The 12642-nt window shown below is 49.1% G+C and overlaps 1 protein-coding gene across 2 annotated transcripts in view; it reads left to right on the top strand.

Moving 5' to 3' along the window:
- MAPK1 (mitogen-activated protein kinase 1) overlaps positions 1-12642 on the top strand; it is a 229030-nt gene that overhangs the window by 101601 nt on the left and 114787 nt on the right. For both annotated transcript variants that reach the window (XM_063964781.1, XM_063964780.1), the window contains exon 3: positions 348-537. In XM_063964781.1, the coding sequence (XP_063820851.1) occupies positions 348-537 (190 nt within the window). The remainder of the gene's footprint in view (positions 1-347; positions 538-12642) is intronic.

Here is a 12642-nt window from a genome sequence, read left to right as displayed (position 1 = left end):
CAGATCAGTATGGGAAGCCTGAACCTTCTATACTTTCTGGGTGTCTTTTCAGTTTCTTCTGCAGGCACCTGCCTAATTTTACAAAGTAGCTGCAATTACAAACTTCATCAAAAAGTTGTATTCATTGTATCTCAGTGGGTTTATGTACTGAAAAAATGGTGTGCCTGAAACAAAAAAGTTCTGTGTCTGGGTGTTTGGATGCATGCTCTTGCGTATAATGTTTATCCATTGTTCTGGTATCTATCCCTTGTATTTGTACTCCAATACAATTCAAGTTACTGAAACTATTAGTACTGAAATAAATTGAGCTTTTGATAGCGATGTTTACCTTACATAAACACCTCCAGGTACATTGTTCAGGACCTTATGGAGACTGATCTGTACAAACTCCTCAAGACCCAGCACCTTAGCAATGACCACATTTGTTACTTCCTCTATCAAATCCTGAGAGGACTGAAGTATATCCATTCAGCCAATGTTTTACATCGTGATCTTAAACCATCAAACTTGCTGCTTAACACTACCTGTGATCTCAAGGTATGCCGTTTTTCTTACTAGATTAAATAGTTTTCAGACTGTACAAATGATAGTTATGGTTGGTGATACGACCATTAGAAACTTTAATTGGTGTTTTGTCATTTGTTGGATTTTAAATCTTTGGATTGAAGAGGATAAGGGGGAGTTCAAATCTTAAAGCACCCCCGATCTCCCCTTAGGCCCGGATTCAAGTGTTTGCCAAATCCACCCGCGATCGTGTCTGCCGTCAGTATTCTAATGCGAGCTGAAATGCGTGTAAGAGAACCATTTGGGCGCTGGGTATTTTCACGCTCGTGCCCATTACTTTAGTCTGGTTTAGGTGCTTTGCACACCTAAACCCGACTGTAATGGGTGCGATTAGCATGATAACGGGGGGCATTTGAACATTGCCCCTCGATCTCCCGCCACTTTATACAGGAGATCGGGGGTACGATAAGATTTGAATCCCTCTCCCCCCCCCCCCCCCCAAAGAGTTCACGTTAGCTGAAGCAAATTGACAATCGAGTAATGCATCATTTTCCAAGAAAATGTTGTGTTTTTTTTTTTTTTGTTTTTTTTTGAGTGAATTAGGTGTAGAATGTGTATTGAACCTTATTCAAAATAATTTTAGTTTGGGAAAAAACATTTATCGCCAACATTGTGACCATAGCAGCTTTCATTTTGCAAGCCAGGACAGCCACCGGGTACACGGGAAGGGGGGTTGGGGCTTGGGGGGGGTTTCATCTACACTTCCCCAGCAGCTGCTTGTTTTTATATGCAGCCGCTGTGCGTGGGTGTCCTGCTTTGCTGACAGATCAGCAGTGATCGGCAGCACGCCAAACACCAGAGGAGGGTGCAGGGAGGCAAGGGAGGGAAGCTTCTTTTCCCTGCCACTACAAACACTGTTTATCTGACTACTCGCATACTGTAGGACCAGGTCAGTTAAGACACTTCTGATGTGACCATGCCATGCAAGTAGTTAAAATGTGCCAATGAGTACACCTGTGCACCTGGTAGGTACCTGTAAAACGTGACCTGTTTGGGAACAAAGTTTGAGAACCACTGGAGTGCTGAGTTCTAAGAACATGATTAAGTTCATAAAGTTTTCAAAGTGCTGCTTTTCAGTTCTTCATGAGAGAACTGGGCATAAAGGCATTCTGCACCTAGCATCTCTCTAGTTCAGGTATAGGATGAGCTGCTTTTACACTTACTTGCTAAAGGGACACGATCCATTTATAAAATGATAGTGAAACACAGTTAAAATTCTAGAATGTAATCTACTTCAGAGACATGCACAGCAGAAGAGCTGCCTATTTTTTTTCAATTGTCCAGATAAGTCCAGTCTTCAAGTGTAATGGTGAAGTCATGCATTGTGCTTCCCATGTGTCTTTATGACTCTCAGAAGTACATACACTTTTAGCCTTTGGTAGTCTTATCCATTTCTTTAGAGATGGATTCAATGTGTTTAAGAGTCTCATTGACCATATACAATTGAAGAGCTGCGGTGGGTTCTCAGCGTGCTGGCTGCCCGTGTGTTCAGATTTTCACCTTGGACCTTGCTCCTGATTCGAGCTGTGTGCAGCCAGTACTGAGCGTCCGCTATAGAAGGGGGACGCGTGGGCAGCCAGCACGCTGAGAACCCACCGCAGCTCTTCAATTGCATATGGTCAATGTGACTCTTTAACGCATTAAATCCATCTCTAAGGAAATTGATGACACTACTAGGGTGGCTAATCCCGGGATTTAGGTCAAATTGGCCGAGATTCAATCCCAGGATTGGAAGCTCCAATCCCCGCGATTGCGGGATCAAGTGGCCCTTTAATGCTGGGCAGTGTTGAGCATTCTCAGGACGCTCACCGCTGCCGGCTTCCCCCTCTCCCTGTGCACCGTGACCACTGCCCGGCTCCTCCCTCTCCTGTGCACCGTGACCGCTGCCCGGCTCCTCCCTCTCCTTGTGCACCGCGACCGCTAACTGAGGTCACGCTGCGCAGTCACCAGCCGCCGAGCCCGATGGGAAGCCGGCTATCACCCGCCGCAGCTCCTGGAGGAAGATTTCCACCCGCTGCAGCTCCTGTAGGAAGTTGCCCGCCTCGCCAGTTTGGTGCGTTATATGGGTGGTGCGGGTGGGGAGAGGCGAGGCTGGGCATTTGGGGGGGACACAAAGCCAATCCTGGGATTGACCATTTCTCTTACGTCCTAGAGGATGCTGGGATCCATTTTAGTACCATGGGGTAAAGACGGTTCTGCAGGAGCCTTCGGCACTTTAAGACTTTTTCTCTAACGTCCTAGTGGATGCTGGGGACTCCCGTCAGGACCATGGGGATTAGCGGCTCCGCAGGAGACAGGGCTCAAAAATAAAGCTTTAGGATCAGGTGGTGTGCACTGGCTCCTCCCCCTATGACCCTCCTCCAAGCCTCAGTTAGGTTTTTGTGCCCGTCCGAGCAGGGTGCAATCTAGGTGGCTCTCCTAAAGAGCTGCTTAGAAAAAGTTTTTAGGTTTTTTATTTTCAGTGAGTCCTGCTGGCAACAGGCTCACTGCATCGAGGGACTTAGGGGAGAGAAGTCAACTCACCTGCGTGCAGGATGGATTGGCTTCTTAGGCTACTGGACACCATTAGCTCCAGAGGGATCGAACACAGGCCCAGCCATGGAGTCCGGTCCCAGAGCCGCGCCGCCGACCCCCCTTGCAGATGCCGAAGATGGAAGAGGTCCAGAAGCAGGCGGCAGAAGACTTTTCAGTCTTCCTGAGGTAGCGCACAGCACTGCAGCTGTGCGCCATTGTTGTCAGCACACTTCACACAGCGGTCACGGAGGGTGCAGGGCGCTGGGGGGGCGCCCTGGGCAGCAATGTATAATACCTTTTTATGGCTAAAAAATACATCACATATAGCCCTTGAGGCTATATGGATGTATTTAACCCCTGCCAGATCTCACAAACTCCGGAGAAGAGCCCGCCGAAATAGGGGGCGGGGCTTATTCTCCTCAGCACACAGCGCCATTTTCCTGCTCAGCTCCGCTGTGAGGAAGGCTCCCAGGACTCTCCCCTGCACTGCACTACAGAAACAGGGTAAAACAGAGAGGGGGGGGCACTTTTTTGGGCGATATTACTATATTTAAGCTGCTATAAGGATACAACACTTATATAGGGTTGTTCCCATATATATTATAGCGCTTGGGTGTGTGCTGGCAAACTCTCCCTCTGTCTCCCCAAAGGGCTAGTGGGGTCCTGTCTTCAATAGAGCATTCCCTGTGTCTGCTGTGTGTCGGTACGTGTGTGTCGACATGTATGAGGACGATGTTGGTGTGGAGGCAGAGCAATTGCCGGTAATGGTGATGTCACCCCCCAGGGAGTCGACACCGGAATGGATGGCTTTGTTTATGGAATTACGTGATAATGTCAGCACATTACAAAAATCAGTTGACGACATGAGACGGCCGGAAAACCAGTTAGTACCTGCCCAGGCGTCTCAGACACCGTCAGGGGCTGTAAAACGCCCTTTACCTCAGTCGGTCGACACAGACACTGAATCTAGTGTCGACGGTGAAGAAACAAACGTATTTTCCAGTAGGGCCACACGTTATATGATCACGGCAATGAAGGAGGCTTTGCATATCTCTGATACTACAAGTACCACAAAAAGGGGTATTATGTGGGGGGTGAAAAAACTACCTGTAGTTTCTCTATCGTCCTAAGTGGATGCTGGGGTTCCTGAAAGGACCATGGGGAATAGCGGCTCCGCAGGAGACAGGGCACAAAAAAGTAAAGCTTTACTAGGTCAGGTGGTGTGCACTGGCTCCTCCCCCTATGACCCTCCTCCAGACTCCAGTTAGATTTTGTGCCCGAACGAGAAGGGTGCAATCTAGGTGGCTCTCCTAAAGAGCTGCTTAGAGAAAGTTTAGTTTAGGTTTTTTTCTTTACAGTGAGTCCTGCTGGCAACAGGATCACTGCAACGTGGGACTTAGGGGGAAAGTAGTAAACTCACCTGCATGCAGAGTGGATTTGCTGCTTGGCTACTGGACACCATTAGCTCCAGAGGGATCGAACACAGGCCCAGCCGTGGAGTCCGGTCCCGGAGCCGCGCCGCCGACCCCCTTGCAGATGCTGAAGCGTGAAGAGGTCCGGAAACCGGCGGCTGAAGACTCCTCAGTCTTCATAAGGTAGCGCACAGCACTGCAGCTGTGCGCCATTTTCCTCTCAGCACACTTCACTGGGCAGTCACTGAGGGTGCAGAGCGCTGGGGGGGGGCGCTCTGAGAGGCAAATATAAACCTTATACAAGGCTAAAAATACCTCACATATAGCCCATAGGGGCTATATGGAGATATTTAACCCCTGCCTGACTGGAAAAATAGCGGGAGAAGAACCCGCCGAAAAAGGGGCGGGGCCTATCTCCTCAGCACACGGCGCCATTTTCTGTCACAGCTCCGCTGGTCAGAACGGCTCCCAGGTCTCTCCCCTGCACTGCACTACAGAAACAGGGTAAAACAGAGAGGGGGGGCACATTAATGGCTATATATATATATATTAAAGCAGCTATAAGGGAGCACTTAATATAAGGATATCCCTTGTATATATAGCGCTTTGTGGTGTGTGCTGGCAGACTCTCCCTCTGTCTCCCCAAAAGGGCTAGTGGGTCCTGTCTTCATTAGAGCATTCCCTGTGAGTTTGCGGTGTGTGTCGGTACGTGGTGTCGACATGTATGAGGACGATATTGGTGTGGAGGCGGAGCAATTGCCAAATATGCAGATGTCACCCCCCAGGGGGTCGACACCAGAATGGATGCCTTTATTTGTGGAATTACGTGATGGTTTATCTTCCCTTAAACAGTCAGTTGAGGACATGAGGCGGCCGGACAATCAATTAATGCCTGTCCAGGCGCCTCAAACACCGTCAGGGGCTGTAAAACGCCCTTTGCCTCAGTCGGTCGACACAGACCCAGACACGGGCACTGATTCCAGTGACGACGGTAGAAATTCAAACGTATTTTCCAGTAGGGCCACACGTTATATGATTTTGGCAATGAAGGAGACGTTACATTTAGCTGATACTACAGATACCGTAAAACAGGGTATTATGTATGGTGTGAAAAAACTACAAACAGTTTTTCCTGAATCAGAAGAATTAAATGACGTGTGTGATGAAGCGTGGGTTGCTCCTGATAAAAAGTTGATAATTTCAAAAAAGTTATTGGCATTATACCCTTTCCCGCCAGAGGTTAGGGCGCGCTGGGAAACACCCCCTAAGGTGGACAAGGCGCTCACACGCTTATCCAAACAAGTGGCGTTACCCTCTCCTGAGACGGCCGCACTTAAGGATCCATCAGATAGAAAGATGGAAGTTATTCAAAAGAATATATACACACATGCAGGTGTTATACTACGACCAGCTATAGCAACTGCCTGGATGTGCAGTGCTGGAGTAGTTTGGTCAGAATCCCTGATTGAAAATATTGATACCCTAGATAGGGACAATGTTTTACTGTCGTTAGAACAAATAAAGGATGCATTTATCTATATGCGTGATGCACAGAGGGATATTTGCACACTGGCATCTCGGGTGAGTGCTATGTCCATTTCAGCCAGAAGAGCCTTATGGACACGACAGTGGACAGGCGATGCGGATTCAAAACGTCACATGGAGGTTTTGCCGTATAAAGGGGAGGAGTTATTTGGAGTTGGTCTATCAGACTTGGTGGCCACGGCTACTGCCGGGAAATCCACTTTTTTACCTCAAGTCACTCCCCAACAGAGAAAGGCACCGACCTTTCAACCGCAGCCTTTTCGCTCCTACAAAAATAAGAGAGCAAAGGGCTTGTCGTACCTGCCACGAGGCAGAGGAAGAGGGAAGAGACACCAACAGGCAGCTCCTTCCCAGGAACAGAAGCCCTCCCCGGCTCCTGCAAAAACCTCAGCATGACGCTGGGGCCTCTCAAGCGGACTCGGGGACAGTGGGGGGCCGTCTCAAAAATTACAGCGCGCAGTGGGCTCACTCGCAGGTAGACCCCTGGATCCTGCAGATAATATCTCAGGGGTACAGGTTGGAATTAGAGACGGATCCTCCTCATCGTTTCCTGAAGTCTGCCTTACCAACCGTCTCTTCCGAAAGGGAGAGGGTGTTGGAAGCCATTCACAAGCTGTACGCTCAGCAGGTGATAGTCAAAGTACCCCTATTACAACAAGGAAAGGGGTATTATTCCACTCTATTTGTGGTACCGAAGCCGGATGGCTCGGTAAGGCCTATTCTAAATCTGAAGTCCTTGAACCTCTACATAAAAAAAGTTCAAGTTCAAGATGGAGTCACTCAGAGCAGTGATAGCGAACCTGGAAGAAGGGGACTTTATGGTATCCTTGGACATCAAGGATGCGTATCTACACGTTCCGATTTACCCCGCACACCAGGGGTACCTCAGGTTCATTGTTCAAAACTGTCACTATCAGTTTCAGACGCTGCCGTTCGGATTGTCCACGGCGCCTCGGGTCTTTACCAAGGTAATGGCCGAGATGATGATTCTTCTTCGAAGAAAAGGCGTATTAGTTATCCCATACTTGGACGATCTCCTAATAAGGGCAAGGTCCAGAGAACAGCTGGAGACAGCTTTAGCACTATCTCAAGAGGTGCTAAGACAACACGGGTGGATTCTGAATATTCCAAAATCCCATTTAATCCCGACAACTCGTCTGCTGTTCCTAGGAATGATTCTGGACACGGTTCAGAAAAAGGTTTTCCTTCCAGAGGAAAAAGCCAAGGAGTTATCCGATCTGGTCAGGAACCTCCTAAAACCAGGAAAAGTGTCAGTACATCAATGCACAAGAGTCCTGGGAAAAATGGTGGCTTCTTACGAAGCAATTCCATTCGGCAGATTCCATGCAAGAATATTCCAAAGGGATCTGTTGGACAAATGGTCAGGGTCGCATCTGCAGATGCACCTGCGAATAACCCTGTCACCAAAGACAAGGGTGTCACTTCTGTGGTGGTTGCAGAAGGCTCACCTATTAGAAGGCCGCAGATTCGGCATTCAGGATTGGATCCTGGTGACCACGGACGCCAGCCTGAGAGGCTGGGGAGCAGTCACACAAGGAAGAAACTTCCAGGGAGTATGGACGAGTCTGGAAAAGTCTCTTCACATAAACATTCTGGAACTAAGAGCAATCTACAATGCTCTAAGCCAGGCGGAACTTCTCCTGCAAGGAAAGCCGGTGTTGATTCAGTCGGACAACATCACGGCGGTCGCCCATGTAAACAGGCAGGGCGGCACAAGAAGCAGGAGTGCAATGGCAGAAGCTGCCAAGATTCTTCGCTGGGCGGAGAATCACGTGATAGCACTGTCAGCAGTGTTCATCCCGGGCGTGGACAACTGGGAAGCAGACTTCCTCAGCAGACACGATCTTCATCCGGGAGAGTGGGGTCTACATCCAGAAGTCTTCAACATGTTAATAGACCGTTGGGAAAGACCAATTGTAGACATGATGGCGTCTCGCCTCAACAAGAAACTGGACAAATATTGCGCCAGGTCAAGAGATCCACAGGCAATAGCTGTGGACGCACTGGTAACTCCTTGGGTGTACCAGTCAGTGTATGTGTTTCCTCCTCTGCCGCTCATACCAAAGGTATTGAAGATCATACGGCAAAGAAGAGTAAGAACAATACTAGTGGTTCCGGATTGGCCGAGAAGGACTTGGTATCCGGAACTTCAAGAGATGCTCACGGACGAACCGTGGACTCTACCTCTGAGAAGGGACCTGCTACAGCAGGGTCCCTGTCTTTTTCAAGACTTACCGCGGCTGCGTTTGACGGCATGGCGGTTGAACGCCAGATCCTAAAAGGGAAAGGCATTCCAGAAGAAGTCATTCCTACCTTGATTAAGGCACGGAAGGAAGTCACCGTGAAACATTATCACCGCATTTGGCGAAAATATGTAGCGTGGTGCGAGGATCGGAGGGTTCCGACGGAGGAATTCCAACTGGGTCGTTTCCTACATTTCCTGCAATCAGGATTATCTATGGGTCTCAAATTGGGATCCATTAAGGTTCAAATTTCGGCCCTGTCAATATTCTTCCAAAAAGAATTGGCCTCTGTCCCTGAGGTCCAGACTTTTGTCAAGGGAGTACTGCATATACAGCCTCCTGTGGTGCCTCCGGTGGCACCGTGGGATCTAAATGTAGTTTTAGATTTCCTCAAATCCCATTGGTTTGAACCATTGAAAAAGGTGGATTTGAAATATCTCACATTGAAAGTGACTATGTTACTAGCCCTGGCCTCTGCCAGGAGAGTATCTGAATTGGCGGCTTTATCTTATAAAAGTCCTTATCTAATCTTCCATTCGGATAGGGCAGAACTGCGGACTCGTCCGCATTTTCTCCCTAAAGTGGTATCAGCATTTCATCTGAACCAACCTATTGTGGTGCCTGCGGCCACTAGCGACTTGGAGGACTCCAAGTTGTTGGACGTTGTCAGAGCCTTAAAAATATACATTGCAAGGACGGCTGGAGTCAGAAAATCTGACTCGCTGTTTATATTGTATGCACCCAACAAGTTGGGCGCACCTGCTTCTAAGCAGTCGATTGCTCGTTGGATTTGTAACACAATTCAACTTGCACATTCTGTGGCAGGCCTGCCACAGCCTAAAACTGTAAAAGCCCACTCCACAAGGAAGGTGGGCTCATCTTGGGCGGCTGCCCGAGGGGTCTCGGCATTACAACTCTGCCGAGCAGCTACGTGGTCGGGGGAGAACACGTTTGTAAAATTTTACAAATTTGATACCCTGGCAAAGGAGGACCTGGAGTTCTCTCATTCGGTGCTGCAGAGTCATCCGCACTCTCCCGCCCGTTTGGGAGCTTTGGTATAATCCCCATGGTCCTTTCAGGAACCCCAGCATCCACTTAGGACGATAGAGAAAATAAGAATTTACTTACCGATAATTCTATTTCTCGGAGTCCGTAGTGGATGCTGGGCGCCCATCCCAAGTGCGGATTATCTGCAATACTTGTACATAGTTATTGTTAACTAATTCGGGTTATTGTTAAGGAGCCATCTTTAAGAGGCCCTTTCTGTTGTCATACTGTTAACTGGGTTTAGATCACAAGTTGTACGGTGTGATTGGTGTGGCTGGTATGAGTCTTACCCGGGATTCAAAATGCCTCCCTTATTGTGTATGCTCGTCCGGGCACAGTACCTAACTGGAGTCTGGAGGAGGGTCATAGGGGGAGGAGCCAGTGCACACCACCTGACCTAGTAAAGCTTTACTTTTTTGTGCCCTGTCTCCTGCGGAGCCGCTATTCCCCATGGTCCTTTCAGGAACCCCAGCATCCACTACGGACTCCGAGAAATAGAATTATCGGTAAGTAAATTCTTATTTTTTCCTGAATCAGATGAATTGAATGATGTATGTGATGAAGCGTGGGTTAACCCAGATAGAAAAGTGCTAATTTCAAAAAAGTTATTGGCATTATACCCTTTCCCGCCAGAGGTTAGGGCGCGCTGGGAAACACCCCCTAAGGTGGATAAGGCGCTCACACGCTTATCAAAACAAGTGGCGTTACCGTCTCCTGATACGGCCGCCCTCAAGGATCCAGCTGATAGGAGGCTGGAAACTACCCTAAAAAGTATATACACACATACTGGTGTTATACTGCGACCAGCCATCGCCTCAGCCTGGATGTGCAGTGCTGGGGTGGTCTGGTCGGATTCCCTGACTGAAACTAGTGATACCCTGGATAGGGACAGTATTTTACAGACTTTAGAGCAATTAAAGGATGCTTTTCTTTATATGCGAGATGCTCAGAGGGATATTTGCACTCTGGCATCGAGAGTAAGTGCGATGTCCATATCTGCCAGAAGAAGTTTATGGACACGACAGTGGTCAGGTGATGCGGATTCCAAACGGCATATGGAAGTATTGCCGTATAAAGGGGAGGAATTATTTGGCGTCGGTCTATCGGATTTGGTGGCCACGGCAACTGCCGGGAAATCCACCTTTTTACCTCAGACCCCCTCCCAACAGAAAAAGACACCGTCTTTTCAGCCGCAGTCCTTTCGGTCCTATAAGAAGCGGGCAAAAGGACAGTCATATCTGCCCCGAGGCAGAGGAAAGGGTAAGAGAGGGCAGCAAGCAGCTCCTTCCCAGGAACAGAAGCCCTCCGCGGGTTCTGCAAAGCCCTCAGCATGACGCTGGGGCTTTACAAGCGGACTCAGGAATGGTGGGGGGTCGACTCAAGAATTTCAGCGCGCAGTGGGCTTGCTCACAAGTGGACCCCTGGATCTTGCAGGTAGTATCTCAGGGTTACAGGTTGGAATTCGAGAAGTCTCCCCCTCGCCGGTTCCTAAAGTCTGCTTTGCCAACGTCTCCCTCAGACAGGGCGACGGTATTGGAAGCCATTCACAAGCTGTTTTCATGTTCAAGATGGAATCACTCAGAGCAGTGATAGCGAATCTGGTAGAAGGGGACTTTATGGTGTCCCTGGACATAAAAGATGCTTACCTGCATGTCCCAATTTGCCCTTCACATCAAGGGTACCTCAGGTTCGTGGTGCAAAACTGTCATTATCAGTTTCAGACGCTGCCGTTTGGATTGTCCACGGCACCTCGGGTCTTTACCAAGGTAATGGCCGAAATGATGATTCTTCTGCGAAGAAGAGGCGTATTAATTATCCCTTACTTGGACGATCTCCTGATAAGGGCAAGGTCCAGAGAACAGCTGGAGGACGGAGTAGCACTAACCCAAGTAGTGCTGCAACAACACGGGTGGATTCTGAATTTTCCAAAATCTCAGTTGACCCCGACAACACGTCTGCTGTTCCTGGGAATGATTCTGGACACGGTTCAGAAGAAGGTGTTTCTTCCGGAGGAGAAAGCCAAGGAGTTATCCGAACTTGTCAGGAACCTCCTAAAACCAGGAAAAGTGTCTGTGCATCAATGCACAAGAGTCCTGGGAAAGATGGTGGATTCTTACGAAGCAATCCCATTCGGCAGATTCCACGCACGAACTTTCAGTGGGATCTGCTGGACAAATGGTCCGGATCGCATCTGCAGATGCATCAGCGGATAACCTTATCGCCACGGACAAGGGTGTCTCTTCTGTGGTGGTTGCAGAGTGCTCATCTGTTAGAAGGCGGCAGATTCGGCATACAGGACTGGGTCCTGGTGACCACGGATGCCAGTCTGAGAGGCTGGGGAGCGGTCACACAGGGAAGAAACTTCCAGGGAGTATGGTCAAGCCTGGAGATGTCTCTTCACATAAATATACTGGAGCTAAGAGCGATTTACAATGCTCTAAGCCTGGCAAAACCCCTGCTTCAGGGTCAGCCGGTGTTGATCCAGTCGGACAACATCACGGCAGTCGCCCACGTAAACAGACAGGGCGGCACAAGAAGCAGGAGAGCAATGGCAGAAGCTGCAAGGATTCTTCGCTGGGCGGAAGATCATGTGATAGCACTGTCAGCAGTGTTCATTCCGGGAGTGGACAACTGGGAAGCAGACTTCCTCAGCAGACACGATCTACACCCGGGAGAGTGGGGACTTCATCCAGAAGTCTTCCACATGATTGTGAACCGTTGGGAAAAACCAAAGGTGGATATGATGGCGTCTCGCCTCAACAAAAAACTGGACAGGTATTGCGCCAGGTCAAGAGACCCTCAGGCAATAGCTGTGGACGCTCTGGTAACACCGTGGGTGTTCCAGTCAGTGTATGTGTTTCCTCCTCTGCCTCTCATACCCAAAGTACTGAGAATTATACGGCAAAGGGGAGTAAGAACGATACTCGTGGCTCCGGATTGGCCAAGAAGAACTTGGTACCCGGAACTTCAGGAGATGCTCACGGAAAATCCGTGGCCTCTACCTCTAAGACGGGACCTGATTCAGCAGGGACCGTGTCTATTCCAAGACTTACCGCGGCTGCGTTTGACGGCGTGGCGGTTGAACGCCGAATTCTAAGGGAAAAAGGCATTCCAGAAGAGGTCATTCCTACACTGGTTAAAGCCAGGAAGGAGGTGACTGCACAACATTATCACCGCATTTGGAGAAAATCTGTTGCGTGGTGTGAGGCCAGGAAAGGCCCCCACGGAGGAATTTCAATTGGGTCGATTCCTACATTTCCTGCAAACAGGATTGTCTATGGGCCTCAAGTTGGGGT

The sequence above is a fragment of the Pseudophryne corroboree genome, chromosome 1 (genome assembly GCF_028390025.1).
Source record: "Pseudophryne corroboree isolate aPseCor3 chromosome 1, aPseCor3.hap2, whole genome shotgun sequence".
Lineage (NCBI taxonomy): Eukaryota > Metazoa > Chordata > Amphibia > Anura > Myobatrachidae > Pseudophryne > Pseudophryne corroboree.
Note: the sequence above shows the minus strand (reverse complement) of the source record. Positions and strands in the feature narration are given on the sequence as shown.